Source organism: Ctenocephalides felis, unplaced genomic scaffold, assembly GCF_003426905.1.
Source record: "Ctenocephalides felis isolate EL2017-DRISC unplaced genomic scaffold, ASM342690v1 CF-g0.4_SCAFFOLD_01886, whole genome shotgun sequence".
In the NCBI taxonomy this organism is placed as follows: domain Eukaryota; kingdom Metazoa; phylum Arthropoda; class Insecta; order Siphonaptera; family Pulicidae; genus Ctenocephalides; species Ctenocephalides felis.
Window position 1 is genome coordinate 145,834,731 of NW_020538040.1, and position 27,350 is coordinate 145,862,080.

The following is a 27,350-nucleotide window of genomic DNA, read 5'->3' on the forward strand; positions in this document are numbered from 1 at the left end:
TAAATTGGTACGATTGTCAAAAATAATATTTACCTCCATTGTTCAATACATTACTGTAAACTGTTGCGTAATAAATTCGCCCTTGATAGTAGAAATATTAAGAAGAGAGTTTGTAGGTGCATACGTACGTCGCGTTTGCCAAATTCGTCGGTTAAGGTAAAGAGAATATTCTGAATTAAAAGGTTATAATATACATACACATCGTGGCATAAGTTTTATATGTCGAGCAAACGTTAATAATAAAATAACAATAGTTTAAACTATAATAATCATGTGTTTTTTAAATGATAAACAATATATAGGCTTGTAATAAATTTTTATCGCATCGACTTTGCAATTATAATAGTTTGCAAAGTAAACATTACGAAAGTTTATTGAAACGTCTGCTATATATATATACGATTTGCTATATATATATTGGCATAACAATTTTACAATTTACATCGCCGTCGCCGAGATTTAACTATAAATTGACGCATGGCGTAATTCGTAGAAAAAGTGTTTCTGATAATTCATTTTGTTCTATCAAAAATTAAATACCGTGAAAACTATTTATATTTGTGTGTGTAAAACTTGTGTTTGTGTAGTGTGTAATAGTAAACTTGTAACACAATCGACACAGTAGCGCATTCAGCGACAAAGGTAAGAATTTTAGTAATTTGATGCATGCATTAAACTTACAGGATTTAAGAATAGTTTAATAAAAATATTTAGATTCAATTATATAGTTGCAAATTACATCCAAAATGGATATTCCTTTATTATCACCAATTTCAGGTACAAATAAATTAAAGTGATTTTATTTATACTATATGTGACCATAATTATTACTTATATACAATTTATATATTTTGAAAACAGTAAAATATATTTAACATGATATCTGAGATAAATCTTAAAGAATAGGGCTTTTATAATATAGTAATCTATATTGTAAAAAGCTAATTCATGAAACATACACACAAAATGTTTGGAACGGAACACATTTTGTATTGTCATTTCAATATGATTGTACACATTTTTTATCGGATTGAAAACTTCATTTAATGATTTGATTTGAAAGCTGTTTCATCGGATAACATTCCAATAAAACAAAATTTTGCAATATAATATTTGAGAAATATTTTGTAGCTGTAACAACTAAGAGCTGCAGAAATATTAACATTGGCATGTACAATAATGCGAATTCTTAATAAACCCTGTAATCCGACTAATGTGCTTGATAAACCATATTACAAATCCATTGATTCGAAAACTTAAATTTGTTAGTCTTCAAAAACTTAACCAAAATAGTTATTTTTATTTGATTATTATCAAATAAAAGAAACAAATAATAATGTTATCATACAAAACTGTATTCTAACAATTTGTTGAACTGGCCAAACATAATAATTCGTAACCCTAATATATTTACTTGCTGTTATTACTTTGTTTAATTGATTGATTTTGTCGATTATATTTGGTCATGATTTTGGTAGAATGTCCTGATTACTTTATGCCAATTACTCTCAACGCGTTATAACTCATATTAATACCTGAATACAATGCGATTAGTATTATACCACACTCAACAATAAACTTATTTTTCATGTGTGGCCTTAGTTAATAAAATTATAATCCCTATAAAACATTTTAACAGTATTTATATTCATAAATACATATTTCAGTTCCTTTTTCTTACATAATTACCTATAAATTTCTTTAAAAAAATTCAACATTAACTGTTTAAAAAACAAATAGAAAAAGATTGTTGATAAAATATATTGCACATGCATGCTGAACTTGAATAGTTTTTTGTAAGGTTGAAGAACCAGCTTTCACCTAATTGCGATATCTTATGATTAATAAATGAGTCTTAACTAAATATGTGTTGACCCAAAATAATACACAAGATTATGATTTTTCTATGTTGTAATTGCCGTTTAAACTAAAAATCTGACTCATGATCCAAACTCTTCAGTATCACTTTCAATTGGCCCAAATGTGTAGTTGCCTTGTCCATCAAATTGCAGAACATGGTCGTGGTACTTCCACAAAGACTTTCTGTGCGATACAGTGAACAGTGTTATTCCAACCTAAGAAAAAGTTGAAATTCAAATTTAGGTAATACAATATTAGATCCTCAAAAATATAAATTCAAGCATTTGGTATATATTTAAATGCTTCAGGTTTTCATAAACAATTTTTCTAATTGATGAGATAATTTTACCTGTCTGCAATATTGATACATGCTTCCTTCAACATCAACAGAGACCGCACTAGTGCATTCATCTAATATAGCAAACTGAGGTCTGTGATAGAATAATCTTGCCATCTAGAAATAATTTATATATTATTATTTCCACGTTGACGTTATTCTAAATTGATTTGCAATTAGTCACCAACCGCAATTCGCTGTTTCTCGCCTCCTGATAAAACATCTATCCAATCCTCGACGGCATCCCAACCATCCTTGCGGCTCTGAAGATGTGTTAATTGCACCAGTTCCAAATAGGATGTTAAATCATCATCAGATTTACCACGACGTTGCATCTCCTCACGCGTGTGGGGATATATAACCTAAGGAGAAATAATTTAGTTTCACCATGATCAGTTGAACCTTTTGGCATGGAATTTATGACCAATTGAATATATTTGAGTACATAGTCATATGTGTTTCCATTATCATTTACCTGATCTCTAAGAGTTCCTAAAGTCATGTAAGGCCTTTGAGGTATGTAAAACAGTTTTCCTGAAGGAGGTTTGGTCATTGAACCTCCCCACAAAGGCCATAGCTCTCCAAGAATGCGGAACAAACTTGACTTGCCACAACCGTTGGGTCCGCATACAAGAACATTTGTACCAGAACTTTGAATTATTAAAATCAATTAGAATCCAAATGCATAAAAAACCTCTCTTTCATAATTTTGTGATGTGATCAAGTAGCAAGTACCATTAATGGGCAATATTTGAGTAAATAAGTATAAAGTACAAAACTATTCAGAATTTATATTTCTTACATATCTAGGAAATTCGTTCTCCATTTTTCTAATTTGATTTTCAGAATTAAAATTTCTTCGATATGTAACCGTAGCTTTAAACTGCTTGTTGCTAAATTAATATGGTCATATCAATCAATAAATTTAATTACTCAATACAAAAACAACACAAATTTTCAACAGAGAATGCAAAAAATATAAAAAATTGCTATTCTTAATTGTTATTTCATTAAATATAATTAAAATACATATTCTTCGAAGACATTGAAAGTAACAAATACTTATAGCAATAGTAGTAATTATACTAAAATTTGATACAAATGCAAATAAATTGAGGGTAATCAAATTATACATTCGTTCTCAAAACATTGCCTTTGTTTGCAATTTATTATTTTCAAATTCAAAAACAACTCGTTTAATTTATTACTAGTATTGTCAGTGATAACATAAATAAATTAGTCATTAGCCATAAAAAGATTTTCAAAAAAAAAACTTACTTTACTTCAAAGCTTAGCTCTTTGACCAGAACATCTCCATTGGGAGTAACTAATGGAACATTTGCAAATTTGATAATGTTGTCTTTATAAACCATGCGACCACTGCCGGGTACTAATTTCACTTCTGAAATAGTAATGAAATTTGATTTTAATGATGTATTTAAAAATAGTAGGGTATGATAAACGCATAGTATGAACCATGGTTATAATATCCAACATTGATATTTCTTTATTTCTACTCTAAATCATTACTAGTAATCCAAAGAATCTATATTATATTTTTACCAGCATTAGTTGAGTCAGTAACCATCGTTCTTTGATAATGCCCATTATTCAAATCCTTCAGTACCACAATTAATTCAGTAACTCTAGACGTAAAACCTGCAAAAGTGAATCAATATTAACCAAAATGATCAGAACATATATTAAAATAAAATCTCTGACCTGCCAGTCTCGTCATTTCTCTGCCTGCCAGCACAAGTCTGCCAATAGCTTCAGCTAATTTTACTAACATCCTTCCATAAGTATAATAGTGCTATGATAAATAAAATAATAAATAAATAATAAAAAGTGCATCTCATTTTTATTAGTAATTTACCCTAAATCGTTCCGTCTTATTATGTCCGGTGAGTAATGGATGATCCGCTTTGAAGAAAGGCATTGAAACTGCGTGGAAGCCAACAAATGTTGCAAAATCTGAAATGTCAGAAATAATTTCATAAATCTTTTCACAAAAGTGAGTATATTTTCATATTTTGAATAATTATATACTTGCATTTTGCTACTATATTATCTATAACGCCAATAAATACTTTGAATTCCAAGAACTTTCTTAAATGGTCGGTGAGTTTCTTGAAAGCGGCGAGAACTGTAAGTTTCTCACGGTGGTTTCCGTTGTAAAATGCTATCTAATAAAATTGAGAGGGTAACAAATTAGGTATATTAAAAAGCCAATGATAAAATTGCCATTTTTTCAACCAAACAGAAATGCGTATTAAAAATGTTATTTACTATCTTATAAAAAAACGAAAAAGTAGATTATATTAAATTGAACTAACCTCTTCAGAATTCGTAATAAGTCGACTGTTAACATATCTGAATTCGCCTTCAAGTTTCTGTTCTGTTACGGTCATCCTTCCTGAAAAAAAGATTGTATCTGTATTCATAAAATGAAATTTGTCTATAGAAATATTTGGGTTGATACACGTAAACTTTAATTTTTTGTGTCGTTTTTTTGAGACGTTCACTTTATGGAACGTGATTGTTGAATATTTAATTCATGATACTGTTAAATTGAATTCTTTTCGCAGATTTACTAAAAATTTTACATTAAGGCAAAATTAGAGTACTTCAGAGATTCAATCTGAAATGACTTTATCGCACATATTTGCTTTGGCCTTTGCTATCACCAATGTTTTTCTTTAATTTCGCATGAGCTTTTGTAACCGATGTTTACTTCTAAGAATATATCGCAAACGCTATTAGAACTAAAGTAATCCAATCCTTACTAACTGTTAGATTTGTATTTATGGGGCCGATTCTGCTGCATAACAGAAAAATGTTATGGCAAGGCCATGTTGTGAAGAACTTTCCATACAAAATATTGACATAGGCCATGCCGTTGCTGTGCAGTCAGGCGTATTTCTCAAGTTGTCGGATAGAAAACATAACCTAGAAACCGCACAAATGTCAAAAAAACGATATTAGATAACAGGGTCTTTCTAATTGAGGTTCATAACATACGAGTGACGTTGTAGTTTATGTGTAAAACGATGTTATGCGTCAGAATCGGTCTCTATATTTACTGAAGAACGCTATTAGAGGGAGGAAGCCAACGATTTATCCTTTTAAATTATATTGTTGAATCAATTTTTACTTGAAAGTGAAAAACTGATATTACTACTGCTTGATATCATGAAATGTGGGTTCAGGCCATACGTAATATTATTAATCTTTTATAAATCTGAATCAATTTAGTTGTAGTCTTTGATCTCGTAGGGTGTTTTGTCAAATTTTGTAAAAAGAAATTAGTATATAAATATAGTAAAAATTTTAGTGAAAAAATTTAATAGAGTAGTACGTAAACTTAGCAAAAAAAAATCTTTATTGACAAGATTTAAAATTTTTAAATTACTTTAAAATCAAACATTTAATGCAAAATAATCTGATTGAAACAATTTAATTTGGATACCACAATAAAAAGAAGGATTTAGTACAATTTTGAGACAGGATTATAGGCTTACAACATTTCCATATTATTTCCAGACGGTTTTTAAAATTGCACAATTATTAGATGATATTTTTTATATTCATTTACATAATATTTTATCACATAATATTTTTAAGCGCAATAATAAAATGGTGGATACGTTGACCTCGTGTTAATGAGTCAAGGTATAAAATGCATGCATTATATTCAAATTACCTGTAGGTCTCCTCAGGTACGTCAAGAAAACTCCGGATACAAACAAGTAGGCTAACATAAGAGACGGCGTCTGAAACATTTAAAATTTTAATTATATAAATACCAAAATATGCAGTAATAATAAAATTGGATATATCTAAAGAAATGCGAAAATCAGTCAGATAAAATTTTTATTGATAAAAAAAATATTTTTTGAACTTTGGTTACAAATGTTACGAATTTTACAAATACTTTGATCACACGAAGATTAAGTAAACCATATATTGAAAAAAATCTGATATTGCAAAAATAACGCATATTACTAAATTTAGCAAATACCAACCAGTTTTTATAATTGAACATAAAGGCTGTGCCCTAGGCATTCATCATTTTAGTTACCAAAGTAACAGTATTAATAAAATTGGACATAACTAAGAAAAGTAAAAAAACGAGTGAGATAAAATTTCTATTACCTGTCCACCCAAATTTGCTGTCAGTCTATACACATATATTATGATGTCCAAAATGGGTTTGCAAATATTTCCATAAAGATCAGCTACTGTATCACAGAATTTATCAATGTCGGTCGTCAGCAACTGATCTGCATTTGCTATGCGAGTGTCCAAATTCGACATTTTATAATATGTAAAACCCCTTCAAAATAAATGTAAGAATTATAAAAGTTGATTAAATGTTACCACATATTTCTAATTATGAAGTCATTGCACAATGGAGAAAACAGTGATATATTTTACCTAATAATAAATTGATCACTACGTAGTTACTAAAGAAATAATTAGACAGCTTCTATAGCCAATGAACCAATACATAATTGCAATTTGCTGAAGCTATTAAATTACAAATTAATGGGAATTATTTCAATTTGTTAGCGTAGTTACTAGTTTTAATTAGTTTCCGAGCATATAGATCGTGTAGCATCCACATTGACTAATATAAAACTAGGTAAAACCCTAATAATCTTATTGTTAGTCTTTTTCTAATACTTACTTTAAATATTGCGAATACAGATGATGGGTCATATTAGTCCGAAGTCTTAATTTTAATTCTCCTATACTCCATTTTAGTACATTGTTAACTACTGAAATCTGTAATAAAAGTCATGACTTAAAAATTGCTTCATTTTTCTGGCCAATAGTCATTTCATACATTTAACAGCATTAAAACTTACTAGAGGCATTGCACCAAAATACCTTAGCAATCGCTTTTGGAATAATTCTTTGTCCATATTAACAATAGCACTAAAAATACAATATATAAAAAAATAATAAATTTAAATAAATTATAAGAAGCAACAAAAAAACTGTATCATAAAGGCACGTGCCATCATGCATATATTAAAATGTTGTACTAATTATATGCAAATTATTTATGCAGATTAGATATAACTATGCATTCACTAATGATGTATTATAATTATATTAATTATAAAAATATTAACATAATTTTAATAGTATTTTTATAATTAATAGGAGCAATAATTCAATTTTTAAGTATTTATTTTTTCTTATTAAGCATATACATTAATAAAAAGATCAATGTCTTATTAATTCATGTTACAATTAGAGAAAAAACTATACTTGCGATATTTTAATACGTCAGACTTAATTTTGTCTTATATCATTCGTTGAAAACAAAAAACAGAACATATAATACATACAATAATAATTTATAATAATATACAAAAAACAATATTTATAATTGTAAGATATTCTAAGCCATATACATCGATGTTATACCGCAATTTATATTATTATAAATTATTAAATTATTATATTATAATATTTATATTTATTATTATGTCTCTCTTAAAGCGGTTACACGTGCACAATTTGAAGTAAACGAGAACATAACTCTAGATGTAAGTGGCATTTTGCCACAAGACAAGTTAAATTTTTTTTCCGATATGTCTAAATAATGGACGTAATCAGATGAATAAAAATTGAGATTTAGCAATTTTAGTAATTGTGACGATAGTATTTAAAATTTCAACGCAGCCCATTCGAAACTATGAAAAATAATTATAATTGAACTACTTTCCTTGCAATTAGACCTGCAATATTTTAGGAAATTTGTTAAGACCATGAAAAACTCTATAATCATACAAAAAACTTGTTTTTCAACAATAAACCACGAAGAAACAGCCCAGCCGATCTTTGTCAAAAACTAATGAGCATATTTCTAAACATCTTCGGAACGTATTTTAAAATGTCAAAATCGGTTTAAAATATTTGGCCTAAACGTGGGCGAATCATTTTACACTTATTTAATAATTCTGTATTTTATTATTATAAAGAAACGGCCTGGCCGATTGTCTCATAGAACTAATCTCATGAAAGTACCTATCAAGTTCTATCAAATGATTAAAAATTTTAAATCGGTGCAGCCATTTTTGGGAAAACGTCGACAAAAGGTCATTTTTTTGGCTCACATACACGCCCACATATACATACTATTTCCAATTTTAGTTTCAAACGATACAGAATGACTTGAAACGCCAAAAAATGAACAAATTGTTTTTTCCTGGACAAAAAGATTAATTATTTTGGCTCAAATACACACCCACATATACATACATACTATTTCCAATTTTGGTATCAAACGATACAGAATGACTTGAAACGTCGAGAAAATGAGCAAATTGGTTTTTCTGGCGATAAAAGATCAATTATTTTGGCTCAAATACACACCCACATATGCATACTATTTCCAATTTTGGTATCAAACGATACAGAATGACTTGAAACGCCGAGAAAATGAGCAAATTGGTTTTTCTGGAGACAAAAAATCAATTATTTTAGCTCAAATATACACCCACATATACACACTATTTCCAACTTTGGTATCAAACGATGCAGAATGACTTGAAACGCCAAGAAAATGAGCAAATTGGATTTTCTGGCGACAATATACGAATATCGTATATTGGATTTACTGGCGACAATATACGAATATCGTACACTTCTTCAGGGAGTTGAAAAATCGTAAATATTGAAATTGATTCGAATATAATGTAAAAATCTGAAACATATTCAGGAATTTGAATCATTAAATTGATTTATGTTTGAATTATGATTATTTGTTATTAAAATATGTTTATGGTAAATAAATTGCCTAAAATTCTTCTTACAAGTTCAAATGTTCAACAAAGCTTTAAACAGTAATAAAATTAACCCTTTCCACTCGCGAATTCTGGAATTTATATGTATTTTGCCACCGGAGCGGAGGCATTCGAGTCGAAGGGTTTATACATTTTTTCTTTTGAATTTAATTAAATATCTAATAAAAATATAAAGCGAGCCACAGCAAACATTTTAAATATAAAATACAGATGCATAAATATATATGCAAAAAAGATGCAAAAATAAATGGTACCTCAGATAATTTCACAGTTCCCTTAAAAATTGAATCTATGCTTTAACATTACCTTTCAACTAATGTGCCATTTTGTATCATCCACATATCGCAAAGGGATCTTGCAATTAATGAAGCTGCTACTAATACTAGAAACCCACTTTCTACGCTCCATATTCCTGGTATGACGATTCCTAATAATAAACAGAAAATCAATATTATTTACAATTTAATTATTTTGTGTATTACATACTTATAGATAATGAATGATGCTCATTTGATTTGAAAAATTACATTAAATTTAATCGAAGTACTGGTTTGAAATTATCAGTTCAACCAGGAATCCCACTTCACATTACTTCCTGATTTAAAAATGCTCATATGACATACATATGAGTTGACTGCTCTGTGTATTATACAGATATATTCAAGATCAAGGTCCCCATCTCGTGAGTTATGTTTTTGTTATATGTGATACGCTCTCGGTTATATATACTTAATAATGACCTTACATTTCTTGAACTTCGGAGACAACGACTTATTCTTATACAACACATGTAAAATGAAATAAATATTCCATTTTTTTACAGACGTTAGATCTAGTAATGTAAATAAATTCTTTACATTACTAGATCTTACTATTTAATAAGAAATCTAATAAAATGATAAGAACGCAAATTAATTTGGTAGTGATTCGTGGTAAAGTTGATTAAATCATAAGCAGTTGATAAACAACAAAAGTTTTTTTTTTTTGAAGTAAAACTTCAAAATTTTCTAATTGAAAATATTAATTAATAATATTAACGATTAGTAAGTTTATTGATTAGAAATTATTCCTATATTATTCCTAGTTTCTATAAATCTTTGAAGTTATTAAAATGGAAAAAAATTTTTAGGCAAGAAAGATATTACAGTTATTCAGAGAATGAGATTATATCGCCAGCGAAAAAATAAAAAAAAAATACAAGCAGTCAATGAATGTATGTTCATTTTAATTACATGAAGTTCATCAAACACAATTACATGATGAGTCAAGTTGCAAAAACAATATTTGTTTAGGCGTTGTTAAACGTAATCCACTGATGTATGAATGAATATTATAGAATTTATTAATTAGCAATTACTTCATTTCTCTAATGGAGGTTCATTTCTAAATGCTAATTACAATACAAACCGATCATGTCATATTTGAAGTATGACTTTAATTACATGATTGTTTTTAAATATTACACATAATTTCAATGCTATTATAAATATATAATTTATAATTTATCATTATATAAATGTGTAAATGTGTGCATCACGAGTGTTACCATATTACTAATAAACATTATTCAAACTTATTATATGATGTATTTATTTTTACTTAAATGCCATCTTGTAAGTACCAAATAAGTTTTATTTCAATCGCATGTGAACCTTACGCGTACTCTTTTTTTTGAATATATATAAGCCTTAACAATCCTAATGTGGAAGTATACATTCTTTAATTGAATGTATGTATAAAAAGAGGGATTAGTGGTTATAGCTATGGAATTTCAATCAGAAGTCCCAGATTCGAAGTCCGCCTCGAACTGAATGATGTCAAGCAGTAGTAATTTATAGTATTAATTCCAAGTGAAAATCAAACTCACCTGGTCTAGTCGCATAAAAAATATTCAGTATTACAAAAATTGTCATAGTTTTATCAAGTAGATATTGGCCAACCATTGGGTAGCCTTCAGAAAAACGCGGTAGTTAAGCAAATCATCACAATACAACATACAACATCACAACTTACAAAATAGTTAAGTTCTGATCGATTTCAAGTAAATCGAAAAATATAACTAGTTGTAAGTAGCATTTTGCCGTAAAGTAAGTTGCATAAACTACCCGATACGTATACGTAATCAGCTTGATCAATAAAAAATGAGATTCCGCTATTTTTTGGGTAAAATGTTGAACTTTTGATTTCAAAAATATAATTTTCGCTTTCACTGAAACATAATCAATTCCTTTCAAACATACGTACTTATAAATTCTGTAACTGTATAAATTAAACTAATTTGTTTAACGAATTTCATTTTATCCATTTCGTATTTTAAAAATGTATCTTATTTGCCTGTGAAAATAAACTGTAATCAGTAGCTACCACCGAAACACCGCAGAACGCGCATATGCTTAGATTCTGATTAGAATCCCTTAAACGCGGAGCTTCTAAACTTTGATGATTTTATGATTTAACCCGTTATCGCCTATAATATTTTAGTATGTTATTTCAGATATCTATCGTCATACAAAGTTTCATAAAAAATCCTCAAATTTTTTTTTCAACGAAGAAACGATCCAACCAATCGTTACCAAAAACTAATTAACGCGATTCCCAACCAATACCTTTCGAATAGTTTTTGAATGTGGTTCAATTTTGAATTCGGTTCAAAATTGTAGCCTGAAACATGGACGAAAACTTTACACTTTTCTGATAACTACAAAGAAAGGGCTCGGCCGATCGTCGCACAAAAGTTATAAACGATTGTCTTTATCGATTTACATCGAATGGCTTTCAAATTTTTGAAATCGGTCTAGCCATATTTGAGAAAAGTCGAGAAGCTCACATACACACCCACATACTATTCCAAATTTGTGTCTCATTCGATTCAGAATAGCTTGAAACGTAAGGAAACATAATCGGCAAATGGCTTTTTTTTTCTCGAAAACTTTAACTTCTCCTTCGGGAAATTAAAATGAGCATATATAATGAGTGCACTTTTTCTTTGAAATAAACTTTTAAACTAGTGGTGTGTATGGCATCGTGCCTTAAGGCAAATTGCTGGAACTTCCCGTACTGTAACAAAATATGTTCGAGAAATATGTTTTCATATAGATATTATTATAAATACTATAAACTGAATTGCAAAGTTGAAAATATTTGTTTAAAGTATATTAGAACCTTAAGTCAGAATTGCAATTAAAATCTGAAAAAATCTTGATATACAAAAAAAAAATATTTTTGAAAAAAAAAATTGAAAAAAAATTGAAACAATTTTTTTTTCCAAAAGCAATTATTTTGTTAAAACCAGCAGAAAGTTCTTTGAATCATTCAAATCGTACGCTTAGTTCTCTCAAAAACTGCCATTTTTTGCACATTTAGCTCTGTATCTGCAAAACCGTTGAACCTGGCTTTGCCAAAAACTAATCACCACTTCTCTTAAACTCGATTTCTATTTTCTGCATTCTTTGCTCCGTATCTCCGAAACGGCTAGACTTGCCTTTGCCAAAAACTGATCAGCACATCTCCCTATCAATAGGAATCGAATGTTTTTTGAACCATTGAAATCGGTTGATCCGTGCGTCCGAAAACGTGGACGAAAAAATGTATCCATACATACATACACACACACATCCATTTTTTCTGAGGTATGCCAAAATATTCAGAAACCTTCAAAACGTCGAGAAATGCAAAAATTTTCAATTTCGATTTTTGGACGGTTACAATAACTTACCCTACGGGAAGTTAATTATATGTATAACGCTTGTGAAAATTTATCAACTCTCTTGGAGCTTCGTTTTAACAATTTGATCTCCTTGTTAGAATAAAAAAAGAGTTTCTATTATAATTTATCAACCAGACTAATACAAAGAAAAATAATAGGTCTAAATAAAGCTCCTATGACATTTATTGTTACTGGTAAGATATATTTATTGAAATTGTTTTCAAAGCCATTAAGTATCATTAACCTTTGACCAAAAATTCATAATGAGCCACAAGCAGGTTCATTATCAAAGAACGAATGAATAAAACTTCTTTTATTCAAGGACATTGAACAACTTCGGTATTATATGCATATATTTATTAAATTTTAAACAATCGATAAAAAAAATCCATTACAATGCAAACGTGTTTTCGCATCGTTGCACTCTGGACCAGTGAACTATGTCGATAGGTATCCAGTTTTCTTTTACTGTTTTAGCAAATGTCGAAAATAACTTTAAAATGCAATCAAGAACGAAGTGAAATAGAACACAGAGTCTTATTATGTAGAAGATTAAAAATAACATTACAAACTTAGCAAAATAGTCATAACATCCCTACAATAAATTCAGAACTCCCTGCGATCGACGGACATAAATTTTTCTCAAGTTACAAATATTTCGATCATATGAAAATTGATAATATAATAATTCAATGCAAATTAAAAATGTCTGATATTTAGATAAAAACGCATAGTTGTAAATTTCTTAAATACATACTAGTTTATAATGGAAGGGTAAATTAAGAAAGGAAGAAGAATCCTTTAAATAAGTTGACTGTCATGTATAGTAGGGTGGACAGAAGTAGGCCACGTTTTTATTTTTGGTTGTAAAATGGTTAAAAATAAAATTATTTTCTTAATTTTTTTCTTAGTTGCAAGGGCATTCCAAAACGCAACTTTTTATCATAGCAGATGGTTGCAATTATGTTTGAAAGTATTTCTGAATGGCAAAAAAGTGTATTTACCGTGTTTTCCGAAAATGTAGGGAGAAGTGGGCCACCCAAATTTTTATCTAAAAAAATGCTGCTATATGCTTCAAATTCTTACCCTGATGGTTTTCAAATACGCTGAACACAAACCCGTTGTCATATTTACAAAATTCAAAATCAAGCATTCAAAATTGACTTCAATAAAAATGAAACAGTGACTTCAGTAAAAATGTTCATTAAAAGTCTGAAAAGAAGTAACAAAGTTGGAATGATAAAATTGTAGAAAAAAACATTTTGCAACATTCAAGCAAAGATTTTAGTGGAACACTTCTATCTACAAATCCATTTTGTGCATATGCATCCCACAAAAACACAATGTAAACAATCTAGTCCAGTCATTTGGTCGTTTTGCCGGTACAGTACTCCGGGAATTCTGAAAATTGGTAATCTTATAGATTTCGAGGTGCTCTTCACGAAAATCAACTTTGCCACCTCAAATTTGAAAGGCAAGTTGCCGCCTTATTGAAAAAATGGCGTCAAAAAACAGCTTTTTTAATTCTCCTCCTTTCTGACTCATTCTACAATAAAAGTATTTATGTACGAATTAAACTAGAAAAAATTTCCTACAATTCTTTAGAAAACCGTTTTTTTTGTAAAATTGATAGTTTGATCTCTCCATACTCGTATATGACAGTGTACACTCGTATATGATACTTTGAACTTGACCACATTCCTTCTAATAAATAAATATTTTCAATGTTAAATTAAGCTAATAAGATCTAGAAATAAAATAATTCAAATATTTTTCTGTTTTTTGCTGATTTTTTAACGTTTCAAGCTACTTGAAGCTATAAGGTGCTACTCAAGCTATAAGTATACTTATACCTACTTTGCCATTGAAGTGTTACAAACTTAGCAAAAAAACTGAAAAATATTTGAATTATTTTATTTCTAGATCTTATTCGCTTAATTTTACATTGAAAATATTAATTATTAGAGAGAATGTGGTCAAGTTCCGAAGTGCTGTCATATATGGAGAGATTTGATACTACGGCGAGAGCAGCAAAGACTTTGAGGCGGCCGTACTCTCAAACTATCAATTTTACAAAAAAAACGGTTTTCTAAGGAATTGTAGGAAATTTTATCTAGTTTAATTCGTACATAGATACTTTTATCGCAGAATCAGCCAGAAAGGAGATATTTTAAAAAAAGCTGTTGTTTGACGCAATTTTTCCAATATGGCGGCAACTTGCCGTTCAAATTTGAGGTGGCAAAGTTGATTTTCGTAAAGAGTACCTCGAAATCTATAAAATTACCAATTTTCAGAATTCCCGGAGTACTGTACCGGCAACAGCCTTTTTTTTGCACCAAATGACTGGACTAATCGGCAAAAATCATTTTGCATTTCAAAGATTATATGTCTATATAATATATTGCATATTTATTTGAATTTTTCTTGTGAAATCCCGTAAGAGCGTACGAGGGTAAAAATTTTCTCGACGAAATTCTCAGCGCGTTTCTCTGTACAGTGCGAAGGTAGTAGGTTTATAACCTCTAAATGCTTTTTAAAATTGAGCAAGTATTTTAATATGATAAACATGTGCGCGGCTCGACATATATGTCACTAGTCTTAAGGTTATTCGTGTGGCCCACGTCTGTCCACCGCACCCTACTATTTTCATAGAATATAGAAATGTTAGACTAATAAAGTGTTATGTCTAAAACGTAAATCTGTACAGATCAGATACATGGACTCCAAAGCCAACAAAAACTATCTGGAGATAAGAAAAGTTAAGAAAAGCCAACAAAAACTATCTGGAGAGTTTTGAAATGTGGTGCTGGAGACGAATCGAGAAGATAAAGTGGACATATTAGGTAACAAATGAAGAAGTCCTGAGTGAGTAAAGTGGGCGAAGAAAGTACTCTACTGAGCAAGATCATCAAAATGACTCATTTTGCAAAAAGTGTCTTCTACATAACGTTGTCGAAGGTAAAATAGAAGGACTAAAAGTATTGGCAAGAAGAAGAATGCAGATGGTTGATAACTTACGCGAGAAGAAAAAATACAGGAAACTGAAAGCCGAAGCACATGACCAGGAAGCATGGAAGCAGAAATTTATAAAGGAAAGTGCATAAATGTGTATAAAAAAGTGAATATATGTAATAAAATAACCATGGAAATAAGAAGAGAGGAAGAGGAAATCATTGATTTGTGGTGCTCTCACGCCATGAACTTGCCTTGAGGCACACCACTATTATATATTATTATTATAGAAATCCTAACATAGAAGTTTAATTTTAATATAACCTTTGGAAAATATACTCCATATACTATAAGACTTCGTTTGTTATGGGAAATACTCCAGGTCAGACTATATTCTAAACACGTCCGATTTGGCTCACATTGAGCAAATTTTTTTAAAAAAAGAATTTGCTTTTTTTAAGGAAGCGTAAACTAATCTTTTTTATCGCACACATTTATATTATCATAGTAATAAATAATAATAACTAGGAGTAAAATACTATAAATAAAAAATGCATCTTTAAGAGTGGATGTAGTATAATATGAATCTACTGAAATAATATTATTTGGAAATTTTTTAAATTAAGAATTTCGAAATAATGTTAAAAAAGGTACTGTACAGAGATTATTAAAAAATTTCAAGACATACCCGTTAATAAAACACTAATTTTAATATCTGCCGTTGTAGCTGATGAATATTGTAACAAATAGAGAGTTTTGTGAAGTTATGGGGGCGTCCATTAAAACCGTGAGGCTTCTAGCAAAAAAACGCGAAACATTACGTGGGAAAAGGAGGGGTCTAGTAAGATATCACGTGTATTCATTTTTTACCTCAACTTTTCGAAAAAAATCCAAAAATTATCCCAAAAAAAAATCAAAAGATTTACGATTTTTTGATAAATTGGGAGAAATTTACCTAACTGGAAATACATCTATTATTTGGTGGGAGAGGGGAGCAATTTTAAATATCACGACCAGAAGGGGTTCAAAAAATCCCTAAAAACTCTATCACGTGATTAATGGACGCACTATAAATCCTATAATTTTTGTTGTTGTCTGACTTTAATAATATAGCTTATATTGCCAAATATTAGTGGCAAAGTTTATAACCAGTTTCTTTTTAAACAAGTTTCTAATATTTAATTGAAGACCTTCGCCTAATGATTCGGAACAAAATTTAATATTTTTTAGAGAAAAACGTTCTTTATAAGGACTCTTTGGTGCAGATATATTATATATATATATATATATATATACATGTATATCATGTAATATGACGGTGACTTGCATTTTGGCCTATCAGCAGACAGTCGGTCATCGCGTTTTTTTTAGACTGTGCATTTTCTAGATAATATTCATGATATTTAAATATACATATGTCTTGTTATTAAACAGATTATTATTCAATAATAATAACTAATTTGTAAATTATATAAGTGCTGAAATTAACTTGAAAATAAATTATAAAACATAACGGAAATTGTAAAATTAAGTATTTTACTAAATTGTGATTGATGATTAGATACGGCGTGAACTATGTATTTTGACCACACCATTAAGTAATTTTACACTGTTTTTTCGTATCTCATTTATTTGAATGATAACATCATTGAAGGAAGTAATACATAAAATAGTATTAAAAATAAAAAGTCGCAATCGAAGTATAATAGAAGTAATAAAAAACGAACTATGGGCTTGTCCGTGGCTTCGTGCGTAGTAGTAAGTAGTAAGGCTTGCTTGCAATCACACCCTGATATCAAACAGTAGCAATTTCTCTTGAAAATGTGGATTAAAATAATTTTCCAAGTAAAACGAAACCTTTTTGGCATTGCTGTATAAAGTTTAAATAATATCTATTTAAAAAATCTTATTAAAATGTAAATAGATAGGACATCGGGTTGCCTTCTAAAAATATAAGTTGGCATTCACAGAACTTTTCATCACAACAGCCCATAGAACTCTTAAGTTCTGATTTAAGTAACAGCGAGAATAAACAATATTTTGTATCTCTACAAAATTATACTGTTGCTGTTTTTTTATAAAACGTTTGCAAATTTACGAAAATACTCCTTCAACTCCAATAAATACAAAATCGATTTATTGATATTTAAAACCACCTGCATAACCACAAGACGAGAAATAGACTATAAATTAGGATCAATAACCTGATTAAATCGCGGTATACGAGTTGATTAGCATATCATAAGAATTGATAGCCAACTCTGCAATGTTGAGTTTAAATACTTTTTGAAGTAATTTTTATTACTTGGGAATAACAAAATGATATATACTTACTTATTGTAATAAATATACTGAAATATGACAATCAAATGATATTACACAAAATATCATCCAATAAAAGAATCGTTTGTACGAAATTCTTATCTGGATTATCTCTTATAGAATGTGTCAGCAGAAAATGTACTCTGCTCTTTTTTTTCAAAAATTGTCGAAATTTGAAGACTAATTTTTAATTATAGTGTTTGAAAAATCGTGTACTTACGTCAAACCTCAATTTTCAAAATGGTGCAGAAAATATGAGGTGTTAAAGAATATTTTGACAATATTATAATTGACTTAATTTCATAAAATTATACAGAAACTCGTACTCTATGTTGATGTTATGTTGTATATTTTTGATTGCTAAATAAATTATGAATACAAAAAATTTAAAAAAAATTAAAAAAATGCTTATGTACTCTGGGCGAATAACATTCACCAATAAAAAAATACCAAGTTTATATTACATATTGCTTCAAAATTATTAAATAAAATGAAAAAATTTTGCAGTTTTTAGCATAAATCCAAAATTTAGTTTCGAATGTTTCATTTTCTTAATATAATAGTTTTAGATTTCAAAAAGACCTTGCTTTGACAGCTACTGCTCAGCATAATAAAATGCACCTTGAGTGACCTCACCATTCAATCTTAACAAACGTATTATTAAAATATGCAAATGTTCATATTCCACGAAACAAACAGAAAATTCTTTAAATTTCTTTCAAGAAATGAAATTTAATTTCTTGTACTGTACTGTAACATTTCTTAGACCTACCTTTTTCTAGCTGTTGTGCTAAAATTTAGCTACGCAGCTTTTTAAAAAGCAACTCAACGGTTGACCGATCTCTAGTTAACATATATTATTAAAAGGACTATTTTTACTTCGAAACTATTTACACATATATTTTAAAGTGAAAACTGATACTGCTTGACACCAAACTGTCCGCATTGAGTATCAGACCTGAAACCTTCTGTATGGAAGGCTAATGATGTAACCAGTAAAACTACGGAAAACTCCTTAGCCTTAAATGTAATCATACTTTTATTAAATTGCTATGAAATCTACCCAACGGTTGGCCTATTTCTAGTTGATATATTTTAAATCTAATACTGGTGATTTAGAATTTGATGCAGAAATTGTTGCAGTCCTTCTTCGGAATGCCTTGCTTTCTCTTCGAAACCTTTACATCTAAATTTTCAAGTGAAAACCGATGTAAGTACTGCTTGACATCAGGCTGTCCGAATTGAGTACCAGTCCTGAAACCTTCTGGGTGAAAGGGTAAAATTCTAACCAGTTGGCCACCGGAAACCCCTTAGCCTTAATAGAATTCATACTTTTATTAAATTGCTATGAAAACTACCCAACGGTTGGCCTATCTCTAGTTGATATATTTTTAATCTAATACTGGTGATTTAGAGTTTGATGCAATAATGCCGGACAAGGACTGCTTTCTCTTCGAAATATTTACATCTATATTTTCAAGGGAAAACCGATGTCAGTACCGCTTGACATCAGGCTGTCCGAATTGAGAATCGAGCCTGAAACCTTCTGGGTGCAAGGCATCAAAATAAGCCACGGAAAACCTCTTATAATTAGCCTTAAATGAATGCATACTTTTATTAAATTACGATGAATATAAAATAACCAATAATAATTTCAATAAAATGAACAAAACTGAGTTACAAAATTGCATGTAATGAAGGGCCGGTCCTACCCTGAATGCAAGGCATGCGAAAAATGCGGGCGCACACTTTAGGGGGCGCCAATACTTGTATTTTTTCATATAATTTCAATGACAAACTGTAAAAACAGATAAAAAATATATTAAAGGGGGCACCTTATGTCTACATATATTTTTTTTTGTTTGCATAGATTTATTGTCGATCAAAAATAATATAATTTTTTAAGACAATATACTCGGTGTAAATGCATTTAAAGAGATTATCTCCTATGAGATATCTCTTTTTTTATTATGTCTGCATATATGAATTCAAAGAATTCCAAACTGTATCAGTAATTTGTATGGATTTTCTTTACTATTAATATTAATTATCAAAACTGATTCATAACGTGAGGTGAATTATAAGTTTTATTATCATCTAAATGAATTAGTTTTACTTTCGCTGTCTAACATTTTATAACAGTACTTTTTATATCATCATATAGTATCATTAATAATTGAATTATTTGTAAGAACATATATATTGAAATCAATAGAAACTAACTATATTTACCTACATTACCATTAGTTTGGTATTTACTAATTAATATTTTAAGGCTTTCACATATTTTGAAATCACCGTTAAAATAGTAATTGGTAATAAATTCTTGTCTCCTTGTGTTGAATCATTACTTAAACTAGTTGAAAAAAATCGGAATCCTAAGAACTAATAAAATATTAGCCAAAGTCAAAAATCAAACTTTATCATAAAGGTGTAAAAAAGATTAATTCATCTGTTTCCTTAGTAGACACGGTACTGGGTTTTAGAATAAACAGATTGAAAAATAAAAAAATAATATAAGCTATAGAAATGATTCGTATCGTAATTCGATATTAAATCTAGTAGATGAGTTCTCTTTCTAATTCAAATCTTGACAATATTTATATTAATAACAGAACTAATCAAAGAAATAATTGTATTTCAGTAAATGTGAAGAACATGCCATACAAAACTCTTATTGTTAGTGTGCATGTTTCGAATTGCTCTTAATTGGAATTTATATTATTAATTTTTATTATTATAAGAGACAAGATTCTTTCATTGGAAAGAAAACAAATGTAATTCGGGCGTTAAATTTAATACACTGACGCAATTGCAAAAATGATTAAAAGATCATTAACATTACATTAACGAGGTGAAGTCTCTATATATACTATACAAATAAATACATACAAATAAAAATACACAGACACACAAATATATATATATATATATATATATATATATATATATATCCACTTCTAATGAAAATAATTTTCATTTCTAGACGAAGTTATGTCCTTTTGTAATGTTGTAAACGTTATTACAGAACGAAACCACTTTCTAAAGTGTATGTACGAGTAAACCAACATTTTATAGAAGAAATTATTTACATGTAATGAACTTTTGCAATTAACCGTTGGAACAAAACATTCTAGGGTCTAGTTTTTATTTTACATGCAATTAACCGTTTGAACAAAATATTCTCAGGTCTAATTTTTATTTTACTTGCAATTAACCGTTTGAACCTAGGGTTGAGTTTTATTAACTTCCGTAGTTATAGTAATCGCACAAAAATCGAAAATGAAAATTTTTATATATCTTTACGTTTCAAAAATTTTTGAACATTTTGGCATACCATAGAAAAAATGGATGTATGTGTATATGTGTGGGTGTGCGGATACAAATTTTCGTCAACGATTTCGAGAACACCGGTCAACCAATTTGAATGATTCAAAAAACATTCTATTCGTATTGATAATGAGACCTTCTGTTTAGTTCTTAGCGAAGGCAGATCTAGACGTTCCAAAGATACGGGGCAAAAAGTGCCAAAAACGGTAACTCAGTTTTTAAGAGAACGAAGCGTCCGATTTTAATAATTTAGAAAACATTTTACTTGTATTGACAAGATGAGGAACTAATTAAATTTTTGGCATGGAAGGTCCAGCGGTTATGAACTCTCAATAAAAATAAGTTAGAAAAATGTCGTTTAGCGGTCAAAAATGTTTATTGGTCATATGTACATTAAATTATTAGATATTTTATAGAGATTTTAATAATGTGTACACATTTTGTGTAATTTTTTTTGGGTTCCGTACCAAAAATTTTAATTACGGTACGGAAAGTTCCAGCAATTTGCCTTAAGGCACGATGCCATGTACCCCACTTTTATTAGTTTTACTTGCAATTTACCGTTTGAACATAACATTCTAGAGCATTGGTTTCCAACCTTTTTGTCATCCCCCGTTTTAATGAAGAAATTGCTTCGCTCTCCTTAATTTTTTCAACGATTTTATTTCATAAATACTTAACTGATATTATCAAACTACAAATTAATATGCAATATTTTGTAAAAATATACAAAAAAAATGTTCTCGTTCATTTTTTATAACATTACAACATTTTTTATTTATTTTCACTAATAGTAATAGTTGAGTAATTCTAATAGCATTTCCGCAAAAGAGGTACGACCCTTTTGTAACAGCGAGGGGGCGCGCCCCACAGTTTGGAAACCACGACTCAAAGTTCTAGTATAGTTTTTTTTTCATACCTTTATTTATTATTTTGACAATAGAGACTTATAAAGTCTCTAGTATAGAGTGTTTTCAAAAATAAGATATTATATTTGTAATCTAATATTGTGAATATTAATAAAAATAAACATGACTTTATCTATTGATGCATAAACTAATTAAAAAGACATATATGTTAATTTTTATCTTAATTTATTTTATCTCATAATGCATATTTGTTTATACCATGACATTACGCTTATGAAAATAAATAACTTTAAAAACATAAGTGCAACAAATTTAATTTTAAATATTTATAATTTCAATATAAGAAGAAGTAATGCATTTACTTCTTGTAATACTATCACTCGTCTTGCATTGCATTTTTATATACTTTCTTAAAAAAAATCTATCAATACATAAAAACAGACAGAGCATCAGCAACCTAAATTAAAAAAAACTTATTTTTCCATTAATTGATTATTTTATAAATATAATCTACAAATTTTGAAAAAGACATGTATTTCTGTTGTTTGCAATCTCAAAAGTTATGAAGTGCTGGTTAGGAACTGTATTTTAAGAATGCTTCTTAAAGATTTGATTTACAAAACCAACATTCATCTATAAAATACCACATATGATATAGATTGAAACGATTTACCGCCATCGGTTTGAATAATAAAACCCCTGTTTTTGCGACAAACTTGATATTATATGGATGCCTTTTCCGATATGGAAGATTCCTGTTGTTGTTTACTTGAATCGAATTGAACCGTTATGCATTTAAAACCATATATCGTGATCACAACAAAAATTAATATGCATAAAAATAAAAAATAAAAGCAGATGCAATATGCAGTAGCATAGAAAGAGTTTTCATTTATAATACGCATTTGTTATCTAATTATCTTATAATTAACTTACCTAAGAGCTGTCTCAAATGTTTGACAAATAAGGCATTTACGTGTGCTTTTGCACCCTTCTTGTCACGTTTTTCAGCGATCATATAATGAATTTGATAATCCGGCTTCACAATTTTTCTGCAATGTATATTCGTTTGCAATAGAACATTTAAGGAAATACATGTAACTCACAGAACTATATATAATTGACACTTCACACATAATTTTTACAGTAAACTTAGCGAGAAATAATCACCTAGATTTCGGTTGTTTCTTTCTGCGGTACAGAATCCACAAAATTGTGGCCAGCGCACTTGCACCGACAGCATTATTTCTTGTGACTAATTTACTAAAATTATTTGTCATTTTTAAATTATTTAACAAAACACAACTACACAAATTAACAAAAAAATTTGGAAGAAAGATTTCACATGAAATAACTTTATTGTGCAAATCGCAAGCGAAAAACGTCCTTCGACAAGAACTCCGTGCGCCTCTGTGTGGGTTTGTGGTTCGGTGCCCTGTCGTGAGACAAGTGTCAGATTAAACGCAGGCAGCCAACACTCATATGACGTAAAACGCGCGTGCATAACACAACACAAAAATGGCGCTCAATTCAAATTGAGATCACACAGAAGATACTATTGTATTTTCACTATTTTTATATCATTTATGCGTTTATTATGATCAGACATTGCTAATTATAAGTATTTTATACTGCTATGCTCTTTATATTTTTCAAATTTATTGATACAACCGTCCTTTTTTAATTCCAAATCAAAGAATATTATGTAAATTGTAAATGGCTAAACAACTTCGATCTGAAGCATAGGTTCCCAAACATTTTTGTGTGGTGGACCCATTGGGCTTTGCTATGATATTTTTGATAAATTTATATTATTATTAAATATTTAAAACTAGTGCCTTAAGGCAAATTGCTGGAACTTCCCTACCGTAATTAAAAATCTTGGTACGGAACCCAAAAAAATTTACACAAAATGTGTACGCATTATTAAAATCTCTATAAAATATCTGATAATTTGATGTACATATGTCCATTAAACATTTTTGACCGCCAAATGACATTTTTTTAACTTATTTTTATTGAGTCTATAACCGTCTTCGCCAAAAACTAATCAGCACGTCTTCTTATCAATACGAATCGAATGTTTTTTGAAATATTGATCGGTGTTCCCGAAATCGTCGACCAAAATTTGTATCCGCACACACACATACACACATAAACACACACACTCATACATACATCCATTTTTTCTAAGGTATGCCAAAATATTCAGAAACCTTTGAAACGTAAAGATATATAAAAATTTTCATTTTCGATTTTTTTTTTGAATATTTGGAAGCAATTTTGTACGATTTAATAATAGAGAATTTTGTAAAGTTTAATCTTACATCTCCAGGCTAATGAAGATGTCAAGTCTACATCTTTTTTTGTTAGAAGATCAGTAATAACGCTAAACCTCCTTTCCACTGTTTATTTTGCAACTATTAAATCATTTTTTTCTGTAGTATCCAGAAATACTATAATAACAGTCCCAAAAAGCGCAAATAATTTTGCTCTGCCTTTCAATAGGGTCTTTGCAAACTCAACCACATTGCGACCATAAATCGAATGCCCTAGGCCCTAGGCAATTTTGCAATAAGCTTATTGCCACAACTTACACATTTTTATAATTTTTACTTACATATTTTTATTTACTTTTTAGTTCTGTTTATAAATATTTTATGATGTGGTGTAAAGTGATCCACTACCATCGACCCCTATGTTTTTTCGTGGTCTCCAATTTTTTTTTCTCACGAGGGTCTATGTGGACTACTTTGGGAATCACTGATCTGAAGTGTAGCTAGAAACTGCATTAAGTTGATTAACTTTACGATAGTAATCAAAACCCGAAACAAATATTGAAATTGGTATAAATATCTATATTACAACTAATTATAAAATAGCAAAATTTTTTTATTTAGATTTTTGCTTAAACCTTTCAGTTAAATAGGCTAATAGTAGAAACAAAAATCCTAAATAGAATCCTGTCAATTAGGATTTGCTTGTATGTGTTGCACTATATTCCAGAGGTAAATGAGGCAGCAACAACTATTTACGTTTATTGTAAAACAGGTTTTGTTCTACCTAGGAAACAAAACTGTGAACCTGAACTTCAATAAACAAAGCCAGTTTATTACTTAGTTGAGATTTTCATACTTAATTTAATTTAACGGCCAATTCAATTCAATTCAATTCAAAGACTATATATTTCAGTATATAAAAGTATGTACATTGCACTTTATAACATGGGTTTTTTACCCGAAGGTATTGTATCCTTCATTGGATTTGATTTTACAAACAATAATTAATTCAAAATATATAAATAAATTAATATTTGTGTGACAAAAAAGAGGAATGAAAATTTATCCCCAAAAAAAAATCACATAGCACTATTTATAATAACACATAATAACACAAAAAGAAGAAAAACATAATAAAAATTTATTCATTCTAAGGGAGAAAATTTGTATTGAGCCAATTTACGTTTACTGCTATGGGTCAATCAGTATATATTTTGGCATGGCGTGATTGCCATACCAAATATCGTCTCTTGTGTATTGGCCGATGCCCGCGATGTTAATATTAGGATGATCCCCACATTTTAGGTAAAAATTTTTAGTAAGCTTTTTCATGTAGTCAAGTATTGTCGGTACGTCAGTCTGTTTGTGTATGTATTTTGAAGAGTAGTAATGTCTAGTCAGTGGGTCCCTTATTTTGTTAAGTACTATTCGTAGTGTCTTATTTTGTAATGTCTGTAGTTTCTGTAAGTTAGTCTTAGTCGTCGCGTTCCATGCAGGAGCGGCGTATGTCAGTAGTGGTCTTATTAGTGTCAAGTAAAGTGTCCGCTTGTTTTGCACGCTTAGCGGGCTGTTCTGGTTCAAGAGAGGTCTCAGTAGATTCAACATCCCGTAAGCCTGTCCAATTTTTGTATTAATATGTTTTGTGAAGCTGAGTCTATGGTCCAGGGTCACACCAAGATATTTGACATCCTTCGACCACTCAACTTCACAGTCCAATACTTTAATTTTGTCCAAGTCAGTCAGTCTAGTCATGGCATTTCGGCTTTTTGTAAATAAAATTGCCTCCGTCTTTTGCGGATTGATTTTGATCTGCCATTTGTCAGTATATTCGATCAGCTTGTCTATGTGTGTCTGTATCTTTGTAGTCAGTAGCGTCGGTGATCGTGATGATTTGTATATGGCAGTGTCGTCAGCAAACGTCAGTAACGTTGTGTCGGCGTCAGTGGGTATGTCGTGAATGTAGACGTTAAACAAGGACGGTCCCAGGATCGAGCCCTGCGGTACTCCCGCCGTCACTTGTTTAACCGTCGAAAGTCCGTTGTCTACTTGTACAGTGAAGTTACGGTCTGAGAGGTATGAGTGTAAAGTTCTCGTTATGTACAGTGGAAAGTTGAGTTGGATAAGTTTATGTACAAGTCCGTCCATCCAGATGGTGTCAAACGCCTTCTCAAAGTCGAGTAACACCAATCCGGTATGGTTTCGTCTGTTGAAGTTGAGTACTGTATTTTCTATGAGTTTTGTCAGTGGGTGTAGTGTAGAGTGTCGTTCTTTGAATCCGTATTGTGTGTCAGGTATAATTTTGTTGTGTCTTATGTGTTTGTTAAGTCTTTTGAGTAGTACCTTTTCGGCTACCTTACTCATTGTGTTGAGGAGGCTGATCGGTCTGTAGTTCTGTGGCATGTCTGGCTGTTTCCTTGGCTTCACTATTGGAAATATGATGGAGGTTTTCCAAGAAGCGGGGAAGCAGCCTTTTGTCATTAGTCTATTTATTATGCGCGTAAGTAAAATGTAGGCGTTCGTCGGCAGTTGTTTAAGTATTATGTTTTGTAGTCCGTCCGGTCCTGGTGCTTTCCTGTTCGGTAATTTTTTAACTATTGTCTTTATTTCGGAAACTGTGGCAGGGTCTATTCGTAAGTTTTTGTCCCTGTGGAGGTCAGTGAAGTTTTGAATTGTCTCGTGTACGTCTTGTTTCAGGTCTGCGTTTGACATATTGGCATTTTGTTTATGGATGTTCTCAAAGTTTTTTGCCAATATTTCCGCCTTGTCTGCTGGTGTCGTTGCGTAATTGTTGTCTGTTAATTTGAGTGGAGGTATGGATGTTGGTTTCTGCGTCAGTCTTTTTGCTGTCTGCCAGATTTTGTGTGGGTCAGTATT

General features: G+C 29.9%; 1 protein-coding gene across 1 annotated transcript; it reads right to left on the reverse strand.

Moving 5' to 3' along the window:
- Positions 1-1,218: 1,218 nt before the first annotated feature.
- On the reverse strand, positions 1,219-23,632 carry LOC113378346 (ATP-binding cassette sub-family D member 3-like). Its single transcript, XM_026618883.1, has 17 exons — positions 23,368-23,632; positions 23,134-23,249; positions 9,325-9,445; positions 7,069-7,138; positions 6,888-6,985; positions 6,353-6,533; positions 5,901-5,970; positions 4,534-4,613; positions 4,251-4,383; positions 4,074-4,171; positions 3,920-4,010; positions 3,761-3,856; positions 3,476-3,599; positions 2,673-2,847; positions 2,386-2,559; positions 2,210-2,314; positions 1,219-2,075 (listed from the first exon to the last, which is right to left on the reverse strand). Exons 1-17 carry the CDS (start codon positions 23,475-23,477, stop codon positions 1,941-1,943), a joined length of 1,977 nt encoding a protein of 658 aa, XP_026474668.1. The 5' UTR covers positions 23,478-23,632; the 3' UTR covers positions 1,219-1,940.
- Positions 23,633-27,350: the final 3,718 nt, after the last annotated feature.

Excerpts from the sequence above, each read along its gene's own strand:
- LOC113378346 (XM_026618883.1), bottom strand. The coding sequence starts at position 23,477 with ATGACAAATAATTTTAGTAAATTAGTCACAAGAAATAATGCTGTCGGT. Across the intron at positions 6,534-6,887 it reads CTGTATTCGCAATATTTAAA|GGGTTTTACATATTATAAAA; the intron begins GTAAGTATTAGA and ends TTTATTTTGAAG. Across the intron at positions 4,384-4,533 it reads TTATTACGAATTCTGAAGAG|ATAGCATTTTACAACGGAAA; the intron begins GTTAGTTCAATT and ends CAATTTTATTAG.